The 25,373-nt window shown below is 46.3% G+C and overlaps 2 protein-coding genes across 4 annotated transcripts in view; both read left to right on the top strand.

Moving 5' to 3' along the window:
* The window catches only part of gse1b (Gse1 coiled-coil protein b), a 168,269-nt gene that overhangs the window by 49,069 nt on the left and 93,827 nt on the right, over positions 1-25,373 (top strand). For both annotated transcript variants that reach the window (XM_070960801.1, XM_070960795.1), the window contains exon 2: positions 3,031-3,172. In XM_070960801.1, coding sequence (XP_070816902.1) covers positions 3,031-3,172 — 142 coding nt within the window. The remainder of the gene's footprint in view (positions 1-3,030; positions 3,173-25,373) is intronic.
* The window catches only part of cox4i1 (cytochrome c oxidase subunit 4I1), a 110,936-nt gene continuing 104,878 nt past the window's right edge, over positions 19,316-25,373 (top strand). The window contains exon 1 of one of the 2 annotated variants that reach the window (XM_070960899.1): positions 19,316-19,319. The gene's annotated coding sequence lies outside the window, so the exon portion shown is untranslated. Of the gene's footprint in view, positions 19,323-25,373 lie in introns of both variants that reach the window. The other variant, XM_070960890.1, reaches the window with a different exon arrangement.

Here is a 25,373-nt window from a genome sequence, read left to right as displayed (position 1 = left end):
TTTAATTTAAAAGCAGTAATATAGCTTTATTGTAGTTTTGTTTAACCTGCATTGGTTGACATCATCATCACCATTGGTTGGCTGGTTGGGCAAATATCTTTTTAACAAAAAAATGGATTGTCATGAAAGTTTGCACATGAATTCATGGTTTCCAGATGATAAATCTCACAGACTTTGGTGATTCTTGGACTTTGCTTCTAGTGCCACCATGAGGTTGACAGTAGTTGTTTTGAGTCGTCAACAGCTCTTGGTTGGATTGCTGAGATGTTTGGTGCAGACATTCATGATCTCCAGGGGAGGAATTGTAATAACTTTGGTGATTCCACAATTTTACATCTAGCACCATCATCAGGTCAAAAGTTGAATCTGTCCAATACATTAACTATGACCAAATACCTGCAAAACTAATCCCATTACCATCAGCTTCAGCTGTACTTTGTGTTTAATGCTAATTAGCAAATGTCAGCACGATAACATACTAAACTGATAGTGAACGTGGCAAACATTACTTCCGAAACATCACACATGCTGATGTTAGCATTTAGCTCAAAGCACTGATGTGTTCCAGTACAGCCTGACAGAGCTGCTGGTTAAGCTCAGAACTATCTAATGGTTGTGCCCATAATAACATTCTGTTATGTAACACGATGTACTGTGAGTTAACACGCCCCTCCCAAATTGTAAAGGCGTAAATGAGTCATTTGAGAGCAATGATGGCAACAGCTAAATGTGTACCATCAAATCTTGGCAGCCCAGCTTGTTCTTTAAGGCTAGTGTGTTGAGTGTTACTCTGCACCATCTGCTTTGGTGGACAACAGAAACAGCAGTATCTCAGTAATTACATTATAAAGGCTCATGGCCCTGACATGACAGAGCAGTTCAGGTGCTTACTTTCCTGTCTATATCCTCCTTTATACTTTCACAGTTTAAGATCAAGTGTGGGGAATTCATAAAAGAAGCCCCTTGTATGTGCATTTTTACTAAAAACAAAATCAAGCGAAAGAAAGAGGAAGAAAAAGAAAAGAGGTTGAAGTAGAGAACAGGAGACAGAAAAGATTAGGAAACCTGTAGGCATGTTTGTTGTGTATGTTTCCTGGTGTTGAGGTAATCCCCAGGCTCAGACATGACTATTTACCTGCACTTTTTTTTTTTGCTGACTCCTGATGTGTAGGGATATAGACTGGGGAGGCACACCTCACCTGTCTGATGAGGAGGATGAGATAAGTAAGGAAACTTGACAAAGCAAATATGTTAACACACCCGGCCTGCGGTAACGCACACAAACACACTTTCATGAGAATCCCAATACTTCAGTGGCATAGCCATTACAGAGAGTGCGTGGGAGAGGTGGATCGTTAGCTTGAACAAAGGGTGAGTTTATTGTTAAGTGAGGTCTGTTTAAATGGTTTTTAACTGCTGGCGTGGCCGAGGCAGCTGTCTGGGCTTGAAGAGAGGGCAGGTGGGCAGGTCTGAGAGAGGCAGTTGAACCAAACTTCCAACAACAACAACAAAAAAATCCCCCTGACCAGCAGGTGGATTTACATATGGGCCAACAGCCAAAACACTTGTCGGTTTTTGTGTCATAGCTACTTTTGTGGTTTGCCCACTCAGTCTGTAACTGTAGGAGGAAGCATTCATGCAACTTGACACTCACAAACACCTGCGTATGTGTGTGTGCGTGTGTGTGTGTGTGTGTGTGAATGTAAGCACACACCGACACGCATAGACTCAAAAAAAAAATCCACTAACTACTTCCCCACTGGCTCCTCATGAGAAGTCATTAGGAATGTGTCTGTGTGTTTTATTTTTAGCAGTGTGTGTTTAGGAGGGGTAGTGAAGTCTCGTCAGTCTTCAGGGCCCTCCTCTGCTCTGTCGTTCTGTGTCTCTGTCTCCAGCTGAGAGCTATGTATATTTCATAAGCTCAGGGTGCCTTTTTGTCTTAAGATGCGCTGCACCTCCCCTGCCTGTCTCTCTGCTACTCATCAATGGTGGGAGCCATCACAGCCTCTTTTTAAACTCTCCCCCACTTCTCTCTCTCCTCGCTGACAGCCACCCTCTGCTTCTCCCTCTGCTTTTCATGGTCAGCTCGTCTCTCTCCTGAAGGCTCATCCCTCTTTCCTCTTTCAGCTGTGGAGGGGAGCAGGGTAGAGCACATCCAAACAGACTTGGGCTGTCAGGAAAACTCTTTCTCTCGCTCTGTCTCTCTCCATCTTTGATTCTGTCTGTCTGTCTGTTTTGCAGCTCTGTCACTTCTGGGAAGGGACACTTCTTCACCCAGCACAGCATCCCCTTTAGTTGTTGTTGTCTTTTTATAGCAGAAATGTGAGTGTTGTGACAGCAGCTAAAAATGGTTGCACCTGTGATGGGCTACATCAGTTAATAGCTATATTTGCACCATTTGTGTCCTTTTATTGTACATATCAATACATCAATATTGTTGTTGTTGCCCCAATAATGGTGAGATGTTTGTGTCCTCTTACATTTTCAGGCACCTCTTTATAAATGTGTTTAGCACAATCTTGAGTTGTTGTAATTAATGTATGGGACTTACATTGGGGCGGCACGGTGGCACAGCAGGTAGTGCGCGTGCCTCACAGCAACAAGGTTGCCAGTTTGATTCCCGGGTCGGGCCTTTCTGTGTGAAGTTTGCATGTTCTTCCCGTGCATGCGTGGGTTTTTCTCCGGGCACTCCGGCTTCCTCCCACAGACCAAAAACATGCTCATTAGGTTAATTGGTGACTGTAAAATTGCCCCTAGGTGTGAGTGTGAATGGTTGTGTGTTTGTGCCCTGCGATCGACTGGCGACCGGTTCAGGGTGTACCCCGCCCCTCGCCCGCTGATGGCTGGGATAGGCTCCAGCATCCCCCACAACCCCGAAAGGGATACGGAGTATAGCAAATGGATGGATGGATGGACTTACGTTGAAGTCACTCGTTGATTCAGTCTTAATTGTATCTTACAAAAAAGACATCATAGTGCAAAGTTCCTCCTTTCTTTCTTGTATCTTAATTATGTCTTCGCATCTTTCAGGCGTGTACTGTGATTGAGAGTGCAGCTGCAGCCAGTAAGGAGGAGGAGGAGAGGCCTTCGCAGCCTTCAGGTGACCACACTCCTTCTCACCCTGTGACCTTGGAGCCAGAGAAAGCTGACCGAGCTGAACGCCCACTTTCCAGTGAGTATGGCCCTCTCAAAGGCTAGATCACAGTCTATGCTGTTGCTGTGTTTAAGCATTATATTGTATCTTATTTTTTTTATTCTCTGCTCTCTTTTCATCCTTTTTACATCTGTTTCAAGCAGCTGCCGTGGCTTAAAATAATGCTGCGTGGTTCACGTACAAGTCCTGTTCATAGGAAGGATGTGACTAGAGAATCCAGTCACTTCACACACACTGTTTCTTGGTCTCATCACTCGGTGTGGCCACAGCTGAACATACAGTAGCAAATGCTTTGGTTTACCCCTCATCATTCAACTACTAGGAATAAGACAAACCCTCTGAATATGTATCTGTTCACTCAGCAGTCATATTATCTGTGCCTCCTTTTCCTGTTTCAGGTGTCCTCCTGACCCTGCTGTGTGGCAACACAGGAAGTAGTGAGGCCCCTGCAGTGAATCAGATGAGGTCTGAGGCAGCTCTAACACTCAAACCGAAGAATGACAAAAAAATTCTTTTGAGTTCTTTTTTTGGCAAGTGCTGTCATGTCTTCTAGTAGCTCATCCTGATGTAACTCTTCAACTACACACCTCCATTACCATTGTATTTTATCTATATATGCCTCCAATAGCTGTCGCCCTCTCACCCAAACTAGAATAACTTTTTGTTTTCCATCTCCGGGCATTACAGCAGCCGTTCTACACATGCTGCTGTGCGCGATCAGTGGCAATAATCATGATTTCCCTGCAGTTTGTTTTGCAAATGTGCAGGGGACCTAGTCTCTTCACCTCCTTTGAATGCATTGTTTAATAGCAACGGCTTTTAAACATGAACAATGCAAACCAGCAAACCCAACCTGCCCACAGAACGTATGCACACGGACTCTCAAACAGTCCTACGCTGACATTTGACAGTGTTGACACACAAATGCACATGTCTACATGCCAAGAGACATCTGTTATTAATCTGAGCAATGGCTTTTGTGGCCATTTCACTTCTTCATCTACAGTACAGTGTTCAGTCAGACAGATGAATAAGCGAGTTGTTGGGATTCTGGCGAAAGAGAGGATGGTAGTGATGAAGTGAGACTGAGAGATGAGGTCGAATATGTCATGATGAGGCAGGCAGGGACATGAAAAACACGTGACATGTGCGTGTGTATGTGTGTGAGCATGCCCTGAGGGAGGCCATCACTACAGTGGGTTTTGGAGCTCAGTGCATTTATGTGGAAAGTGCTGCTGTCTCCTCTAATCAGTGTGGCTGGACTGCCTTTTCACAGGGTGTCTATTCCGTTTTCCCCTGTTTTTTAATGCAAATATGTACGCTTATAAACACAGGAGTTTTGAAAATCTAATTTTCTTAACTCTCCACCCTCCTTTTCTCCCCGCTGTCTCTCCTCCTGCTCTCTCTTTCTCTCTTGCTCACTGTTCCTCCTGCTCAGGCCTCTTTCTCTCTCTTTTCTCTAAGGCTATTTCTGTTTAGCCGTGAGGGCCCCCACGTCGTTTACAGAAACTCATCTCGCAAGCTTTCTTTCCAGCTGAACCCACAAACACACACACACACACACACACACACACACACACACACACACACACACACACACACACACACACACACACACACACAGGCACACCAGCTCAACCACAACACACTTGAAGACACTTGGTTAAACAGTCGTGACAAAGGGCGCACCGCACATTCACACACGCACGTACATGCCGAAGAGTGAACGTTCCCCCCAGTGGTCTAGTGTGGGTTGAGAACAGGGTTTTCATGAGTTATTTAAGTACTCTCCATCATGCGTGTTATGCTGTGGCGAACACTGATATGACACGGCCCATTTCCTTCGCTCGGGCTGGAAACGTGACACAAGACATGCTTGCAGTGTTCACACAGAGCAGAGTAGAGTGCTGCACAATCAGACATGATCTTATGCTATGTCCCGGGACACTGTCTCTTCGTGTCTTGTCTGTTCTGTTGCAAGAGAACCAAGGGTGCAGCAGTGGCTTAGCAGCCCTAATTGCTAATTTGTGGCATCAAGGCTTAAACATTTAACTACTGCTGGGTCTCAGTCATTACACGGGCCCCTATGCAACAGCTAGATGAAAGCGAAAGGGAGAGGCTGATGATGCGAGACGGTTAATGCTACACATTGCTGCAGTCTCCTCTCTACTGGGTTTTAATCATGCACATGTGAAAATTTAATGGTTTAATGTTCACAGCTGTAATTTAAATGTTTTCTCTGACCAGAAGTATACAGAAAGTGCTTTCATACTGCATGGTGGTGCTAAAGACACTGGATGTGGTATTTGTGAATGTCAGTATGTGAGTGACAGAGAGTTAAGGAGTTCGATTGTAAAATTCTATCATTCTATATTCTGATCAAAAGTGGAGACAAAAAAAATCCCTTTTTCTCATTTTAAATGTCCCAACATATTGTGGCCCATCGAGTGTCAAGGTAGTAAACAGGCTTGGAGCAGGGACGATGTGATGTCTGGGTTGACCACAATGTGCTTCTGGCCCGTGGACCCGTGAACACATTCAGTGAACGCTTCACATAAATCAGCAGTCACTCAGCCTCCAAACAACCCCACAGTCAATACAGCACTATTAGTATCGGAGGAACAAGGCGAGTCTCCCTGTTCTTGTGTCGGCACAGATATCTGAGAGAGGGAGGGATGCGCTGGACTAATGTAAAGGCCAGAATATATGGTGAGGAAATTTGTACCGTTATGCTTTGTCCTTCGTTGTCTGCACTGCATCACAGCTGTCACACATGTGTGAATCTAGCCTTTGTACTCAACATTTGTACTGTTCCCTTCGACTGCTCCATCACTATCTTCTCGCCTTAGTATTGTTATACGGAGCAAAAGTGTTTACAAATATGCACGTTTATGTTTGTGTGTACATATGTGTTGTGGAATTACACATTCTGATGATGTGATTGTCATGAGATAAGCTGTGAGTGTGTTTTGATTGCAGCTGCACAGCTGGACTTGGCAGACTTGGCAGTCTTGTGCGCTTGGCTGCTGGCCAGTTCAATACAATTACAATCACCCACTGTGGGAGCATGGAGCACCATTGAAGATAGGGTGTGGGTGCTGGTTGGGGCGCAGAGGGGGGTAATTCACAGTATCTGGCAACCCACATTTGCTTGGGAGGAGGATCAATGTCTGAACTGTTGCTTTCGCTGTTGTGGTTAACGTTTCACATTAAGTGTCTTGCATGGAGGACGCAGCAGTCAGGTTCAGCCCGCTGACAGCCATGCTGCAAGAACACATACATTGAACACACGCACATTAAATGACAGCCCGCCCATAAGAGGGTGGTTAGAGCTGCCCATCTTTGTACCGCATGTCCAGAGAACAGATTAGCAGGTGGAGGGAAGAGAGTAGTGGTGCACATAAAGAAAAGAGCTGAGGGGTGATAGGAGCAAGGTGTGCAGGGAGGTGTAGATGGAAGGTATGGAGGACAAGGACACTGAATGGAGAGACGACAGGGGATGTGTTTGGAGAGAGAGATCAGAGGGTGACAGAGGAGGCATGGAGAGGAATGCCACTGCTTCCCCCCCCCCCCACTCTCTTTCTTTTCTTCTTTTCTTTTGTCCCCCTCAGTAGGGATGGCAGGAGGGTGGGCTAACTTCGAATGACAGCGACAAGCTTGCCATGGCTCCCATGAAGCACAGCAGATGGAAGTGTGTGTGTGTGTGTGTGTGTGTGTGTGTGTGTGTGTGTGTGTGTGTGTGTGTGTGTGTGTGTGTGTGTGTGTGATTAAAATGCCACTGGAGACCAGGGTATACCGAATCTCTTGGCAGCACCACACTTGGCAGAGCGCCACCTCACTGCCCTCTTTTTCCAGCCCAGCAGAGTGGGCGTTGAAGTGTGTGTGTGTGCGTGTGTGTGTGTGTGTGTTAAGTGAGGGGACACAGTCTCAACAAACAAATATATTAATTCACACTGTTTCCATTGTCTGTTCCATTATATCTTTTCTTCGGGGGGTTAAGTGAGCAGGATGGCCTGTGTGGCTGTTTTTTCATCCATCTATTCGAGTGATTCAGTAATGTAATGATCACAGGATTTTTGAGAAACAGAGCTCTGTTCTGCAGTATGGCGCCAGTCCTGGCGGGCATGGGGGGAATTAGTCAGGAGACAGTGGGTTTGGCACTGAGCCACGGTTATTAGCCACTCACAGGGTGGGCACGGGGTTATGCCCCGACTCAATCACTCACTGTGTTTGCATGTGTGCGCTTAATGTGTTTGTTTCTGTGTATGTGTGTTTGTGTGTGTCTTGCGTTTGAGTTGGGATTCTCCTCTGATCACACTGACCTTATTGTGCAGTCACTTTTGGTTGATTTGTACCCTTTCCAACACATTCCTCTCTCTGAAAGGCTGAGAAACAGGCTGTTAACCTCCTCTCTCCCCCTCACTCACTGTCTCACTCTCTCGTCTTCCCTCCGGATGGGTTTGATTTAGTGACTGTGGTTTTCCATTCAGAGCCTGGGAGCCGGAAAGAGTAGACTTAGGGAGAGACCTATAGATTCACAGCCAGCAGAGCACGTCATTACTTGGCCTTAGCTCATGAGCAGATACATCAGTGGGCTGGGGTGCTAATAGATGTGAGCTGTCGCCTATCAGGAAGTAATAAATCTCTCTTCATTTCATCCCCTTAATTATTCCCTTCTCATGGACTGCACGAGTTGCACTAAATGATGACAGCGAAAAGCATCTGAGCGTTATGTTATTAATGGCTGCATCATACAGCATATATGTAAACCTCAACTCCTTTGGTCTAGGGAGAAGTTATATTTAGGCCTTCGTGAGGCCCCCCCCCCGATGTGAGGTTAAGGCTCAGTGTAGAGCAGTGAGGTCAGCTTACAGACACTTTGAGTGGTAGCCCTGAAAAAGATGACCACTTACTGAGAGACCTCCAGACTCTGACCTCTGACCTCAGTTTCACCAGGAAACAGGTGTTCGAGCAGGATTAAGCCCGACTGTCTGCACACTCGCACAGCTGGCAGCAGGCTGTGTTGTGTGTGTGTTTGTATCCGTCTCTCTTTATTGACAGCACATGGGCACAAATAAGAAAATCTTACAATGCAATACAACACCACAACAAACAGCCTCAAAAGAACCATAGAGTTGAGATCAATTCATATTTGGGTGAAGTGAAAGTGAGGATGTTTTATAGAGAGGGAAATGTTTGAATGATGATGGTAATGTTTTATCAATGCTGTTAGCTGAACAACTGAGCAATATTTGATTCATTCATTCCTTTTGTTTTTTCCTTATGTTCATGTATTTCACCCTCTCTTTTCCTTCTTCTTATCTCCTTTTCTTTCCCTCCATTTCTGCAACCCTGTGACTTCAATCATCCCTTCCTCCCACCCAGCCTCCCTGTCTCCACCTCCGCCCTCTCTCCCTCCTTTCTTCCTGCTCTTCGATCTCTCTCTCCTTCCCTCCCTCCCAAACTGTCCTCCACTATCAGGCGACTTGGCTGAGGCTAAGTGCTTTTTGCTGTCTCACTGCAGGTGGGACTGTAATAAAGCTTGTCAGTGGGAGGCATGGGTCGCACTGTCACATGCTCTTTGCCTCCTCTCTGTTAACTCCCTCCTCCATCTCCCTCCAACCATCCCCCACCCACCCACCCACCCACCCACCCACCACTCTCTTCCAGGGTCCTCTGCTTTTATTTTTCCTCTCTCATTTGTCTGCCTTTTCTTCCCCATTTCGTCTTGCTCTTACCCAAAACCGTGCTCCTTGACTTGTCTCTCTCATGTCTCTCTCTCTCTCTGGTTTCCTTGCCAATGGCACTTTCAGGAACACGATGAAGAAGAGCAGCAACAGGAGACACCCCTCTCAACAACCACACACACACACACACACACACACACACACACACACACACACACACACACACACACACACATGCTCTCTCTCTCTCTCTCTCTCTCTCTCTCTCTCTCTCTCTCTCAGACACACTCTCACACACACACACACACACACACACACACACACACACACACACACACACACACACACACACACACTCTCTCTCTCTCTCAGACACACTCTCACACACACACACACACACACACACACACACACACACACACACACACACACACACACACACACACACACACACACACAATCCATGTAAATGACTCCAGGTGAGGTTGTATTGTTTGCCCAGCTGCTCCTGCTAACCAGCCTCTCCTGTTCCATAGTAAACCAGCAGGCTGCATGGAAATCAGCTTCCTCTACACAAAACAGTTCTCTGTTCCTCCTTGTCTGTTTGTGTCTGCGCACCGTGTTATATCCTCGTATGTTTATGTTTATGTGTGTGCTTGTTGTGCACATTACACTCAACGGGCATCTAAAGGTTAAAGCTTGTATCGTATTTGCATGCATTTTTTTTTTTCGGACTCATTTCGGACTCAAGCCCATATTCTTGTGTGTGTGTGAGCGTGTGTCTGCATGTGTGGCTCCTAATAAGGGTTTGTAGACAGTATCTTACTTGCTCGAGCCACAGGATGGCAATACTGAGCCCCTTCTTTAAAGGAATCCTTCTGTGCCTCCTCCTGAGCCACTGTTCATTCACATGCACACTCACACACACACACACACACACACACATTGACGTACACATGCGCACACACATCCCTCTTTAGTCTGAGTTAGCCCAGGCTTGTGTAAGGTGACAGAGTGCGGTGAATAATTTAGTCCTGCCCATGTTAATGGCTGACAGCGAACATGGCCTCTCTACTCCGCTGTTGGCCCATTACAAGTACATTCTGTTTCACTCTCACTCTTTGTTTCGACTCTCTGTTGTCCTATTTTTTCATTTTAATTTCCATTCATGCTATTCCAGTGACAGCTTATAGATGTAATTTTTTTCTTATCATGGTTATATTATGGCATTTGGAAAAAGGAAAACTGAACAACAACAGATATTCAACAGATATTTGAAAAACCAGTTTCAGTAGATATTTAAGGGGTTATATAAATTTATTATGTCAACACCATTTTCTGGTGGTGGAACAGAACAAAATGCTAATAACACTGTGATAATCAACCAACTCTCTTCTGTCCTCATCAACACTTTCCTTAGACCACCTTCGTGTGCAAATATTACATCTTTAAAGCAGTGATGTATATTGACTTATCCCATCTAATCAGGTCTTTCGAAGCTATTTAAAATCCCCCATGTGATCAGTCACTAAATGCAGAAAAAATTTCTAATTACCTGACAGAAATATTTCTTAATATTACTTCTTTTAGCTTCCTTGACCTTATTTTTCTCCTTCCTGGTACCAGCGGTCACCTAAAGCAGAGTAATTATACGGATCTTTTTATTTTGCAAAATGAAATATGAGGATTTTGTCTTTTGTGCCAAGGGCAGCAAAAACCTTTTTTTTTTTTTGGTTGTCTACCTAGATGCACGAAATGTTAATTCAAATTGACTTTTCATCCGTGCATACATTTGCTGTAGTAATTAGTTACCTGGTTCTTCTTAATGTCTTAACAATATTAATTAAGTACTCGTGTGATTGATTTTTAGGTGATTATTGGTTACAATCTAGAGAGAATCCCCTTTTCTCTTTTTCATCTCATCTTCTTATTCCCCGCCCTTCTGTCCTTGTTCTCCACATAAACTATTGAGCAGAAACACTGGAACCACATGTGTGTGTTTGAGTGTCTCTGTGAGTATATGTCTGTCTAGTCCCAGTCAAGCACTATTAATGTTATGATTGCCCCACTGGGCTTCAGTTCTGTGTGTGTGTGTGATGTGGGTGAAGAATATTATGACCCTAACGCTAATGCAATCGCACACACTAAACAAATTATAGTCCCCCTCCCTCTTTGCCTCTCTTGCTCTTCATTTCTCTCTCTCAATTCTTACATGTGGTGTACGTGGTTTTCAGCTTGTGCAGCCTATGTGTGTTTTCGTAGCTCCTGCCTCACTCCTGTTTTCTCTCTGATACGATCAGTATGAGTGTATTTGGGGCAGTTGGAACCATGGAGCCTGGCGCGGCAGGCTACAGCAGCACTGAGGTCTGGCCAGGCTCAGGCAGACTCATGGGGGATTGGGAGTGACGTGTCCGGGGTGAAACACCCCATAGCTGGGACTCCCCACCAGCCTCTCTGGCTCCAGCCGTCTGATAGAGTCCAGCTGGGTGTGGAGAGTAGTATTTCCATCTATCTCCTGGCCCCGTCCCTCCTCTCATCTCCTGAGCATCTGTCTGTCACATCAAAGCATTCGTGTCTGTATTCCCCCTTTTTTTTCACTTCTTGATAGTTACATTTCATCCATTTGCCTTCTTCAGCCTGTCTGTCCCACCTCTTCCTCTCCCTTTCTCTCTCCTGCTGTTTTTTTTCTTTCTCTCCACTGCATATCACACATATACTTTCCCTCCTCCTCCTCCTCCTCCTTCTCCATCCCTCTAACTCACACAAACACATCCAGAACCCTTGAAGTGGGGTCATGATTGAGGCGTGCTGTTAATTAGCCGGCAGTGGTTGTTGTAGCAAAGCGATGGTAGGGTGTAATTAATTAGGTGGCATGTGCACAGTGGGAGAAAAGAGGGAGAGGAGAGATGGTGTGAGAGAAAAAATACCGGCTATCAGTCCTCCTTTTATCTTCTGAGCTCAGATGAGTTCCCCTAATGAGAAAAAATGAGATGCTCCCAACCAGGGAAGAAAGCATTTTGTCCTTTACATGTTCTCTCTGCCTCTCCTCTGCTTGTCGTTCTGTCACTGCCTTGTTCTCTTTTCATCTGCCTATCACATCCGGGCTAGAGCTAGTGGGGTGCCAGTGAGTTAGAGTCACCAGTCATAGATCTCCCACAGTAGAATGAACAAAGCCTCTGGGACACGTCCAGACACACTCATACAGTGCTTACAGATATACCACACAGCAGAGATGGCATATAGCCGACAAGTCACGAAATCAACAAACAGCTCGCACATTATTACTTATTATTATGTAAGTGGACATTGGAGCCCTGCAGTGTGTGAGCTGTTTATTTTGTGATTTGCTCACTTTCAGCTCAGCACCTGCCCTTTTTGGTTTTGATGTGCCCGCATGCTCAAGTGCCTGCATTTCCGTGCATTTGTGGGATTTTACGGACTTTAACATATACTGTACCTATATTGTAATGGCTGCTGCTCTGCTGTTTGCGTGCTAGTTGTGGTGGTTTTCTTTATGAGGAACACGAGGGAGAAAGAGATGGATGGAGAGATTTCAAAAAGGCACAGAAAATGTGGGAGGGAGGCAAGAGGTGCACAAACACTCACAGCTCTATTGATCCTCTCCTCAGTTCAACACTGACTCCTTGACCTCATTCTGAAGCACCTCTCTGTGTATGTGTGTGTGTCAACAACTGTGTCTGTGCAGCTGAGTGTGTGTGTGTGTGTCAGTCAAAGGCCTAACCATTGTGCGATATATCTGTTTACAATAACCGCAGAGAATCTCAACTGGTGTCAACCTGTACCCTTTAACGGTCTCATGAATATTTACAGACACAGCGCCCTGCCCTCGCACCGCTCTCCTCCTGCACCCGAGTAGACACACAAATACCTGCAGCAGAACCCCCCCCCCCACGACCCCTCCAACCTTCAGCATACATATTAACACACACATGCGCCTCCCTTTTTAGTGTAAGCTGATAGTTTAATGGCTGCCTGGCCTGTCCTGTTCTGTGTGACTGCAACTGTCGTAAGTGACAGGTTTATGGACAGTTTGGCAATGTCGGTGGAGATGGACAGCTATTTACAGCACAGTGTTAGACACTTCAGCCACTGGCAGTTAGCATAAATCCCCTGATGGGATCAGCCACTGGATGAAACACATTGTCGACCCCGCTCTCCCGTTAAATTGTCAAATGCACACGTACTGTATACAGCAGGTGATGTCTCAGTCAGCCATTCAGTCCTTTTTAACCTTGTTAATGCTACGTCCACAGACACAAAGACATACCTCACCCACAAACGTCACACACATGCTGTAGATCTGTATCTCGGTTATTTATGGCCAACTGCCATTACGTTAACAACAGCCAGCGCTGACTTTTCCTTCCTCTGTCTCTCTCTCCCTGCTTTCCCCTCTGTCTCTCGTCCCCTTCAACTATCATTTAACTTTACGATGTGTCCTGAAAGAAGCCCGAGGTGTGCACCCCTCCCTCCTCCCCCCTTTATGTCTGAGATATTGATATCCTCCATAAGTCAGACGTGCCTCTCTCTGTTACTGAGGAGAAATTGATGACAGAAGGGTGTGACAGGAGGGGAGTGGAGCTGGCAGGGAGTCACAGGAGTTTGGCTGTGTATGTATCAGAGTCTGTGTTTGTGCAAGGCCCCTACAAGTGTGTGCTGCATACAAACAGACTTATTCAGGGAAAGAGAGGAGTTGGGTTGGCTAGGCGGCAGGTTAAGTGAAGGAGGAGACCGCTAAATGAGAAAAAAACGAGAGACAGATCTGGACAGATAGGGAGGAAGAGGGAGGCAGATCTGTTTCATTCTTTATGAGCTTTCCCTCTGTGTATGATACTGTTGCTATAAACAAGGGGTCAGCTGAAGAGTGGCTTTTTATAAGGTCTATCTCTCAGAGTGAGCATATCAAAAAGCCTGTGAAATCCTGACCAGCCTGTGTGTATTTGTGTTTCCTTGTGCGGTTGTGTTATCCATCAGAGCCATTAAACCATCTGTCTCACACTCTGACAGCAGAATCATGGCCGAACTCTCTTTGCATTGTGCATCATGCTGTGTGAGTTAGCCTGACTGCGTCTATGTGTGCTTGTAGCAGCAGACGGTGCAGTTCGACCTGTATCTGCTGGTGAGACGGAAAACAACAACACAGCGTTCTCTTACTATCACAGACACACACCTGGTCATCGCTCAACACAGAGCTTAATACTTACATCGCTCTGTGTTTTTTGTGCAAACTGCATTAGCATACAGTGGGTGTAGCTACTAGAGGAGATTAGAGTAATCTCACATGAAGAGATACTAAGTCACCTTCACCGTCAGCTTGGTCCAAGGTTGAGTCATGCTAACTTGCTCAGCATACCAGAATTTTGTTTCTTCAGATGTGGCTAAATGGTGTGATTAGTAAACTTGTTTGCTGTGTGTGTGTGTGTGTGTGTGTGTGTGTGTGTGTGTGTGTGTGTGTGTGTGTGTGTGTGTGTGTGTGTGTGTGTGTGTGTGTGTGTGTGTTTGTGTGTGTGCGCGTGCGTGCGTGCGTGCGTGTGTGTGTACTCGTGTGTGTGTGTACTCGTGTGTATTTGTGCGCTGTGACTGCTGGTGTTTTTTCTTTGCTATTCCACGGGGGATAAAGAAAAGGTTTGTTTGATTAATTAATGCTGTTAGACATGAATGTAAATGATCAAAGGAGCACATTTGCATTTTGTGTTTAATTATTCATGAGCTGCAATTGCTCATGAATTAGGACACCTGTGAGGCCTCTCTCCTCTGAAGCTCAGACATTCACTCATGCACACACACACACACACACACTGAGACACACAAGCATATCCTGGGATGTGACCTGGTGTGTTTAACCAGACCTGCTCGTCACCCCTGTCTGTGTGCAGTGCTGTGCGCAGGGATGCAGGTCACTGCAGGTTCATGTTGGTATTATTAGGTTATGTTGGCGCTCTGGCTGGGGTTCAAACGTTCTGATTAGGTTACAGCGTAGTGCTAAAGCTCAGACTGTCACCCTGACTGTATGATTCATCTCCATGGAGACAAGAGAAAAGCTCTGATCTAATTACCCATACTGCTGCCATTTCAGACTTGAGGAGAGGGCTGGGTGGCGTGGGGAAGGCGAGAGGAGCAAGCAAGGATGAGGCAAGGGGTGCACGTAGAGGTTGTAATAGCAATAGCAGAAGAGGAGGAAGAGAAAAACAAGTGCAAAGAGAAGAGTGTGATGCTAACAATAGGATAAAAGCAGGTATTACTTGTCTTCTTTCTTCCTCATCTCTCCCCTCATCATCAGCAGCATCCAACTGCTGCATAAATGGGCCCTTGTTGCCATGGATATGAGCAATGGTTCTCCTGTTCTGCTCGATGGGGCTCAGTGATAAATGGCAGGATGTGGAGGAAGTTAATAATTTATCCCGGGGAGGGAGCGACCGTTCTGGGGAGCGTTACCTAGCATAATGGGTTAAGTGCAGCGATTGCTGCGTGCCGAGCAATAGACTCTCAGGAGGTGATATATAAAAAATGAATAAAGGCTGAGTGGAGCCTGCTGGGAAGGAATTGTCAAGGGACTGTGTGTGTGTGTGTGTGTGTGTGTGTGTGTGTGTGTGTGTGTGTGTGTGTGTGTGTGTGTGTGTGTGTGTGTGTGTGTGTGTGAGGGGCGGGGGGTGGTGGTGGTGGGTGTTGTGTTTTGGAAGGAAGGCTTTGTCATTTCTTGAAGTCGTAGGATTGTCGGGTAAAGAACAGTAGAGACTTAATAGAGCTTCCTCCAGGCTTTCAGTAAAGATTTCCTCCCACTCTACTTTTACTAGAAATGAAAAACAGCTCAATATGCTTTGGGCTTTGAAGTGTGACAGCAGCAGTGACAGATGAAGCTGCTGCAGAACAGAGGTGCAGGGCCTAGCTGTGTATACTGCGCTGTCATTATCAATGACTCATTGACACTCATGTATACATAAAGAAAGAAATACATACATAGACCTTTTCTGTTCCTCATTATCCGACGGTATGTGCTTATTTTTATACAGCATTTGTCATTTTCCTCTTTTCTTTGTATCCCTCTAGATGAGCCAGTGATACATTGTAGGATTTATGCTCTGTTGTGATTATGTGACGGCGAGAAAGGGTGCATGGGGTAGGCCCACACCTCCTGGAGCATTAATACAGCACCTGCTTCACATCTTCTTAGCTATTTATGAGGTGCCACACTCTTAACGCTACCTCCCTTCCCATCCCTCCATCTTACACTCCCCTCCATCCCGTTCCTCCCTCTTTTAGCCCTGCTGTCTCTCAGATCTTGCATTCTGAGGCTGATGGTGCGTGCCCGGGGTTATGTAGGGGTCACCGTATTGTGTTAATCCCAGAGAACATATCAGATCAGCTTGATTTCATTATTGTCCCTCTGATGCCCCATATGCAGGGGCTCAAAGCTACTTAGAATGATCCTCTCCTAGTGATGGGAGAAAAGAAGCTGTTCTGCAGTCTGTTATCTGCAGTGGAGCTGGAGTCTATTGTGTTGGACACTCTGCTGCGTTGCTGGAGTGGATTTGGAGCACAACAGGCTTGTGTTAAAACATAGCAGAGCCTCGCATCTTTTCCCCGTATCGTCTCCCACTGATTATTTGATGGGTTTTTCAACGCTCATGTCTGGTTTGAGCAGTGTAGCTTGAGTCTATGCTCCTTAGGTGCGTGTGTGTGCGCATGCATTGTACATTGCATGTGTGTAACCGGTGGAAAATATTACTTGTTTTTTTTGTTTTTTTCATTTCTTCTCCATTTTGTTTTGAGTGTCTGTGTTCTCCAGGAGTCTTTTCTCTCTGCCTCCTTGTGGCTGATAAGTGATGCAGATAGCTGTGATGGATAATATTGCCCCCCTCCCTCCCTCTCTCTCTCTCTCTCTCTCTCTCTCTCTCTCTCTCTCTCTCTCTCTGTCTCGTTCTCTCTCTCTCTCTCTCACACACACACACACACACACACACACACACACACACACACACACACACACACACACTAAACCTCTCTCTCCACTCTCCCTAATTGTGTACTTGTCTGTGTGGATTCTCAAAACAGAAGGCCCAGTAGTGATGACAGACATCTGAAGGAGGGAGGGAGAGAGAGGAAAAAGGAAGATAGGAAGGAAAGAAAGAGACTGTGATTATTCTCTGCAGGTGAAATAAAATAACACCGCCCGGAGTTCAGTAATCACAATGTTCAAGTAAACATCAGAAAGAGAAGGAAGGAACATGTTGAATTGTAATTTTCATGGTGTTTGCTTTTTAATAATACTGTTGCCTGTAGCTTTTGTGGCGGTCTTCACTCAGAAATGACAGATGAGCATCACACAGGTAGAATGCAAGTTGGACTACACATCACAGCCACACATCAGAGCGTAGAACACGTAAAAATCACCCATATTTACGCATGCATGCACAGTCCTCCTGACAACCCCCCCACACACAGCCCAGGGGTGGTGTCAGAGCCCTGCAGGCACACAACTTTTGTGTCACCCTGACTGACAGCTTCATCAAACCCCCACCCTGTTGTACACATATGTGGACACATACGTGCGCACTGATACCCACTCACACACATAGATACACATGTAGAGACTCATGGCCCCCCCAGGTTGCCTTTGTTCCCAGCATCTGTTTCCCTCGGTGATTAATTGCAATTAGCGAGAGGTTTGAAGGCCTGTGGAAGAACACAGCAAGAGGAAAAACATCAAGATTAATGAGGGGAGGCATTCGTCAGAGAGGGAGAGGGAGAGAGAGAGGGAGACGAAGGGAGGAAAGACAGGGAGAGGGGGAGGGGAGGATAGAGGGATGACACGTATGAAGGGAGGGGCTGGGAGTGCAGGAGGTGGAGAAGCGAGGGATGCTCAGATGTTAATGACGTAGGAGATGGGATGAGCGGAGCGTGACATCAAGAAAGAGAAGGAGAGCAAGAGCAGCAGATCGGGGGGGGGCAGTTGTCAAAGCTCAGGCCACAGAGCGACACCACAGGGGACTGATTAAATATGGAAATTATAATTGCTAATTGACCTTTATTAATCAGAGCAGTGGGGCAGGGGGGTGTATTGCATTTTTTGTGCCTCCGTAAACTGTGTGTGTGTGTCTGTGTGTGAGGTTGTGTGTGTGTATAAGCACGCTGTAGCATGTGTGTGTGAACTCCACTGTGTTTGTGTATGTGTGGCTGTTTGATCCCCTCATGCAGCTCTCTCTTGTCTCAAAGAGCTCTCTCATGTTTAAACACAGCATAATGGGAGAAGCAGCTAGGATAACACACACACACACACACACACACACACACACACACACACACACACACACACACACACACACACACAACTGGGTGGTAATGAGAGTGTGAGTATATTATGGAGAGCTAAATGGGGTCACTGTGGAACCTCACTCTTTGGGCTGCCAGATGTGCAATCATGAATGCATGCATGCACTCTCATCCACATGCATACAAGCAAGTCCTCGCTTTTCTTTCCCTCGCTCTCCTTCTTCACCCCCCCATCCCCATCCCACCCCCCAACACTTTGATGTCTTCATGCTTATTACATTGTAGAAAACCCTGACACCCTGTTTCATTGTGCATCAGACGCACAGACAGAATTTCTCAGCCGCGCCCGGCTCCATGTGGATTTATTTCCCCTTGTTATCAATATGCACTCACATCCGTAATCACACGCACACACACACGCACACACACACGGATGTCAGTCTTGTTACCAGATCACACAGATTTGATTAGAGACTCCCTAAATTCATTAAACCAATGTGATTTAGCCAGCCGTCATTAGAGCCACATGTAAACTGGTCTGTAGTGGTTTGATTTGGTTTTAGCTCGTCAAATGCATCAGATTCATCCTCCATGAGCTCTGCAGATCTTAATCACTTTTAACCAACCTCTACCCAAGAGATTCATTCATCACATTTTTTAACAACTTCTTTACTATTCATGCAAAGGCACAGTTTTCACTTTTTTCCAGTATACACAGTCTTCCACTGTTGGCCACTGGGAGCACTTGGAGTTCAGAATAGTGCCCTCCTAAAGGGGGCCTTGGCAGCAGGAAAAAAAAAAGACTTGTGTGTGTGCTTTTCTTGCATATTCAAGATTTTCACTGCTCCTCCGAGGATTCAGAGGAAAATGGGCAGGTCTGCCATTACTCTCTCGCTCCCAACTTTGAATCTGCATTGCCAGTTAGCTGTCTACAGCTCTAAGGGCATCTGCTGAGGCCGAGTGTCATTTCTGATCCCCAAGAGACAGAGATGGGGGGGACTCCTCCCCTCTTAGCCCTGGCTCCTCTAATCCTGTTAGCTCAGCTCAGGATCAGACTGCCATGACTGGTCTTCCACCGCAACCACACACACACACCCTCAGGGGCCCTGGGCCTCAAAGGGGCAATTGTTGCAGGGTCCAGAGGTGGTGGTGGAGGTGAGGGGTCAGCCATCAGAGGGGAAAAGACAGTAAACACACATACCTGGACACACACATACATATATGCATTGAAAATACCTCCCCATCACTAACTCTCTGCCCCTCACACATACAGTGTTGTTATCTGAATGTAAAGTCTGTTCTTTCCCATTTCCTTTAGTCATTCAATTTCTCACTGGCCAGCAAAGAAGCTAGGCTGTCCTCACATCACTGCACACACACACACACACACACACACACACACACACACACACACACACACACACACACACACACACACACACACACACACACACACACACACTCTATACTGTATACTCAATACACAGTGGACTGGCTCAGCCCTTTTTCCTGCATTATTCCTCTTTTGTGTTGTTAGTGAGGAGCCCACCTCTCCTTAGAGAGAGGATTGAGTGTCTTACGAGGGCAGCAGAGCCTAACAGCTTTGAGTTTGACTGTTGCCAATTTCCTCACCAGTAACCAATTGCTGAGACAAACACAGTGGACCATAGAGTGAGGTGGTGTACCTCATCCGTCCAGCAGAGGGTGCTTGGCACAGTGGAGCCAAGGGTTCCTTCCTTTTGTCATGACTGCTGACTTTCCTGCTCATCTATGCAGGAATAATGGCTGAAATCAAGCAGTGTACAATGTTAATGGTATTTGAATTAGAACACTTCTAAATTAATTAGGTAAGTAAAGTATGCAACAATCAAAATGTCATTGTTGATAAAGCTATGTTCCTGTAAGCAGTGGGGGGAATCGACAGACTGATTTGTTTGGTGTTATCAATCTGGGTTAGGCTCTGCTGGCTCTAGGCTTGTTTCATCAGTGTGCATGTGAGTTTGTGCGCCTAAGTGTGTAAGACTTGCTTGTATGAGTGTTTGTGTGTTGTGTGTGTGTTTACCGTTGGTGAGGGAGACAGTTTGATTGAGCTCTGTGCCGTAAAGCTGTCTGTTTGCCAGACAGTTTGTCTCCTAGCCAAGACTCTGCAGCAGAGAAGAATACAATGATTATCTGAAGCAAGACAGCAGCGTTCTTCATCAGTCTGGCTAGCAAGTCCTGACTGCCCTGTACAAGCCTCAGACCACACACTGAATCAGCCTCTGGACGTTTTCAACTCTGAAACTCTAAATATACTTTATTAGCTCTTTTGTCTGTGTCATAAAATCTTCTTTTACATCTTTATTCCAAGCTTGATACAACGATTTGACTCTCTCTGTCAGACTTTAAAGGGCCTATGGGGGTACATCAATAGCTGTTCACCTGCGAGCAAGTCTCTTTTATTGTTTGTAGGTATGTGTGTGTGTGTGTGTGTGTGTGTGTGTGTGTGTGTGTGTGTGTGTGTGTGTGTGTGTGTGTGTGTGTGTGTGTGTGTGTGTGGGCCATGCACTAGTGTTCAGACAGATGCGTGAGAGGAATGTCAGCAACCTTTAACCTCTGGGCTCATTAATGCGAGGTGTGTGGGGTGATGATGTCGCAGTGGGATAATTGTTGTGTGTGTGAGTTGGGGGTGTGGGGGGAGGGTGTGTGTGTGTGTGTGTGTGTGTGTGTGTGTGTGTGTGTGTGTGTATGTGCATTTTAAAATGGTATCAAAGCAGACATGATTTATCACATATTAGTAGGCAGAGAGGAGGAGGACAGAGCTCTCAAAAGCCTGGGGTTACAAGGTCAGGTCAAAGGTCATGAAAGGTCAGAGTGCTGAGTGAATATCAAAGAGCACCCTGGGAGCACGATATGGCCGACTGGGGCCAGATAGGCTTCCAGCGAGTGACTGGCCAGACAATAGTATGTAAACAGACACAGATACACACACCTCACTTGCAGGCTGGTGTAGGTGGAGTGTTTAGAGGCTAAGGTCAGTGTGGCTGTTCAGAGGTCAGAGGTCAGGGGAAATAGCTATTAGATCAGACCGTAGATTTTCTTGGTCCCTTCACCTCTCTTACACAAACACTCGCAGTGGCCCTCCAACGTGGGTTACCTCTTGACAGTCTGACAGCAAATATGTTCTAAAATACGCATCTAAACCAGGCATGCTGGTACACCCAAACAGACATGTACAAGCAGAAAAAGCCCCACAAAGGCAGCTAATTTCACACTGACTCTGCTGGGGCCCTGTTTGGGCACGGCTGTGAAGCACAGACAGAGAGACAGATGGTGCAGGGCTGGCAGGAGGAGTTTCTACTGTCCTCTGTGCGTGTATGTGTGTTCTAGTGTGTGTCTGCATGTGTTTGACGGATTGTTTATGTGCATTCGTGCTTGCACGCGGGCGTGCATTCTCCTGTGTCTTCGCGCATTTTCAAACATCACTTTGTACTCCACACACCAGCAGAGTCGAGGCTTCGGGCTATGCTAGCAGTGCTAACTGCTTTCTACTGCCAAGCTAGGTGTCAGGAAACGTTACCCCCAGCACAACCTCTATGTCTTCATAGACGTTTTTCAATCCAGTCACAGTGTTTTGTAAGAGTCATTTCCTTTCTAATAGACTGCAGAGTGGAGACTGTGCATATTAAGCATGAGGAGGACCTGTTTGAAGTTGATTGTAGCTGGCAGTGAATGAAACAAGCTCTTGTATCTTTGTGTTTTGCTGGAGGTATTGTTTTCCATCGCACTGTGCCGGTTTGTCTTTGTGTATGTGTGTTGGTGTGAGCATGTATATGTGTGTCAGGATGTGCATGTGTGGTTACTGTAATTGAAATGACTGCTTGCCATGTTAGCTTGTGGATAGCTGAAGCCTGTTAGTGTGTTTGGTTTGGCTGAACGGGTTAGGAAGCGGGTAAGGAAGAAAGGAAAGGAAGAAGAGTTAGTGAAAGAGCAAAGGAACTGCAGTGAGGGAAGGGGAGATGTATCTGTAACACAGTGAGGGAGGTAGCAACAAAGATGGCAATAAACCAAGAGGATAACGAGGCTCAGATAGATACAAATAGATGGGTAGAGGTAAACATTTAAGTGGAGAGGGGATGATGAATACAGGTGGTGCTAGCAGGCTGTTTTCGACTGTCTAGTTTAATGGGCTAACAGACAAGCTGACAAAAATGGGAGACTGACTGACTGACTGACTGACTGACTAGCAGTGAGGCTGACAGACGGCCAGACAGATAGATGGACAGGCTGACAGCCAGCGAGCCAGCCAGGCAGACAGGGAGCCAGTGTCATCCCACACTGGGGGAACAGGAGGATCGAGAAGGGTTCATATTCCCTAGGACAGGTGGCACAGACATGCCACTGCTGCCACCTGGCACTCACTACCCTGTGTCCTTCTCTCCCTTGTTCTTTCTCTGAGCCACAATATTTCTATCAGCTCTTGACCTGGTCTTCTTCCAGAGCCCCTGCTGTGGCAGTATAGCAGAGCCCTGTTTTTCCCAGTTTGACTTACTTCTAAGACAGAGAATCCCCTCTTCTAAAGGCTTCACCCTCCCTGTTGTGGGGCGAATAGGCCAGGCAGGCAAAAAGACAGCATGTTAGCGATTAGTGATTACCATCCACCAGCCTTCCTCGGGCTCAAAGAGGCATGCAGGTAAGCCCTCTGTCCCCAGCAGTCAAGGCCAAGGCTGTGTGGATGGGTGAGGGGATGGTGGGGGAGATCCACTCTAGAGGCTGGACCCTGACTCCCCCAAGTAGCAGAGGCCACCTGCTCCCATTCACCACTCCACCAGCCCTGTCTGACCACAGCCCCGCGAGCACCACGCAGGCTAATTAAACTCAGTGTGGCACATACACTCTTACTCCCACTCACACTGAGAGACACACGCACGCCAGCTCACGATAACACAAATAGACACACACACACAAAGAATAATCCACCCACTCTCTCTGGATGGGAAGCAGAAGAAGTGAGGGGATGCAAACATTTTATACACGGGAAAAGAATCAATTGTATTACACGCTTACACACAAACACACAGACTTCATGCTGCCAACAGACTGTCCCACTTTAGAGTAGGAGTGTTCTATTTGGCGTCCACCCACAGCTCTCCTCCTCTCTCTGATCTCACTGCAGCATTGCCCCTCGACATACCGGGGAGGACAAAGCTGTCACTGATGTTATGAAGACAAAGCCTTCAGTGACATCATAAGGATACTTATCTCCCCCTTATCTCAAATTTGTTTGCTGTTGTTATCATATCACAGCAGAACTGGGCAGGAAACAAACCCCATGATAGCGGGACAACGCAGACACATTCGCCCGGTAGATTCTCATGGGAGGTATACTTTGAGATCATTTTGAATTTTTGTTTGTCCGTCTTTAAACTGACGAGTTTACGTTTACCTTATTTGCCTATAGCAATGAGTAGCTTTGTAAAGTTTGCAGGAACAAAAAAACACTGCAACTCCACACTAACTTAATATGAATTGACAATCTACATACAATATTTAAGGTATTTTCTGCATGTTTACTCTATAGATTTCAAAACTGTGACTTTTGAGTCATCTTTTTTGCAATGAGGAAAAAAAGCAAAAAGAATGACTTCTGCAGGGCGAAAATGAAATAGTGTCGGATTAAGTTTGGAAACTCACTGCAACTTAAAAACCTTTTGCAAAAAGCGAATGGAGAGTGGATAAATATTTTGGGGTGATGAAGAGTGTGTGTGGGTGTTTGTGTGTGTATGTGCGTGAGAAAGGCAGAGGCAGACAGACAAAAAAAAGAGGAGACAGTGGCAGTGAGCGACTTTGAGAGGTGTGACTGTTCCCTAAACTGATTTGAGGCCCAGCCCTCCCAGACCCCCACAGCTTCCAACATGCCACAGGGAGTTGTCCCATAATCCTCTGTTCCAGGTAAACAGCTTTCTTCCTCCAAAAGCCCGGACCCATCTCCTGCACACACACCATCAAAAAGCTCTCCTTTGCATATGCCTTTAAACCTCCTGCTTTCTTAAAGCTCTGGGCCCCTTATCTGTAATGGAACGCACTGATGCACAAATGCTGCCCTGTAATTGGTGCAAATTAGCCTGATGTTTGTTGATTTGTGGCTGATGAGGCGCTTAAACAAATGATAGAGTATCAGTGTTTGTCTAGTGGTTTGCCGCCTTCCATTTTCACTCAAGTTGAAGTCGTATGTGAGATGGGGAATTTCTCCATCACAAACGTATTAGCTTAAAAAGAAATACCAGACATTACCATGGAAACAATATTTAGCCACAATGCACTTCACATGCAAACACGTCCTCTCGCGATGAGGTTATGCAAGGCCATACAAGCTGGACCCTCGCTAGGTTGCCCTTGGTTTTCTGGTATTACCGTGCGTGGCTGCGTGATGGACAAAGCTGTGCTCGTCTTAGTTCTCCTCCTTCTCTGTGTTTAACAAATTCTTTCACTACGCAGCGGAGAGACTCCTCTGTTTACACTCCATCACAGACACTTAAACACTACTCCCTCGCCTCTGCCTTCCATTCCCTCTTTAATCCCTCCCTCCCTCCTCCCTTTTCTTTTCTTTTCTTTTCTTTTCTCTATCCACTCCATTTAGTCATTAGGTCGGCTCTCATCTGCATAAGCTTTCGGTTGTAGCACTCGATTGCACTGGGCTCCAGCTCATGTTTATTAAATGAGCCTTCTTGTTGTGTCAGCCCCACAGCTTGCCCTGCTCCCTGCCTTGTCTCACTATTTTCTTGCCTTGCTCTTTCCCTCCTCACCGTCTCTCCCTTCTTCCCCCTCCCTGCGGTTGGCGTGCTAGCCCGCCCTGTCCCTTCCTTCCCTCTCTCTTCTTATTCCTCTGTGGGAGTATTAAAGGCTGTTTCTGTTGGCCGTCACTCTTCATAAGTGGTGTCTTGCTCAATGTGTTCGCCCTGCTCCCTGTGCGAGTGCACCTCAATGCCCTGGTGCGCGCTCTCTCTACAGGCCCCACTCAGAATGGAAATGAAGGGAGTCTGTAATGAGTTCCACTCAGCCAGGGTCCCCGACCCCACCGCCATCAGCCAGCTTAGAGGAGAGAATCAGGGAGACAGAGAGAGGGTAGAGAGACGGGGGTCAGAGATGGAGGGAAGAGGAGGCTCTAGGGAAAACACAGGGCTTTTTTTCATTTTTATACCCCCTCTTTTAGTGCTTGGTTGCCAAGCTGCTACAATGTTAAGCTGGCCTTTCTTTCAGTC

This window comes from Chaetodon trifascialis, chromosome 1, assembly GCF_039877785.1.
Source record: "Chaetodon trifascialis isolate fChaTrf1 chromosome 1, fChaTrf1.hap1, whole genome shotgun sequence".
In the NCBI taxonomy this organism is placed as follows: domain Eukaryota; kingdom Metazoa; phylum Chordata; class Actinopteri; order Chaetodontiformes; family Chaetodontidae; genus Chaetodon; species Chaetodon trifascialis.
This window is presented reverse-complemented; position numbering and strand designations above follow the sequence as displayed.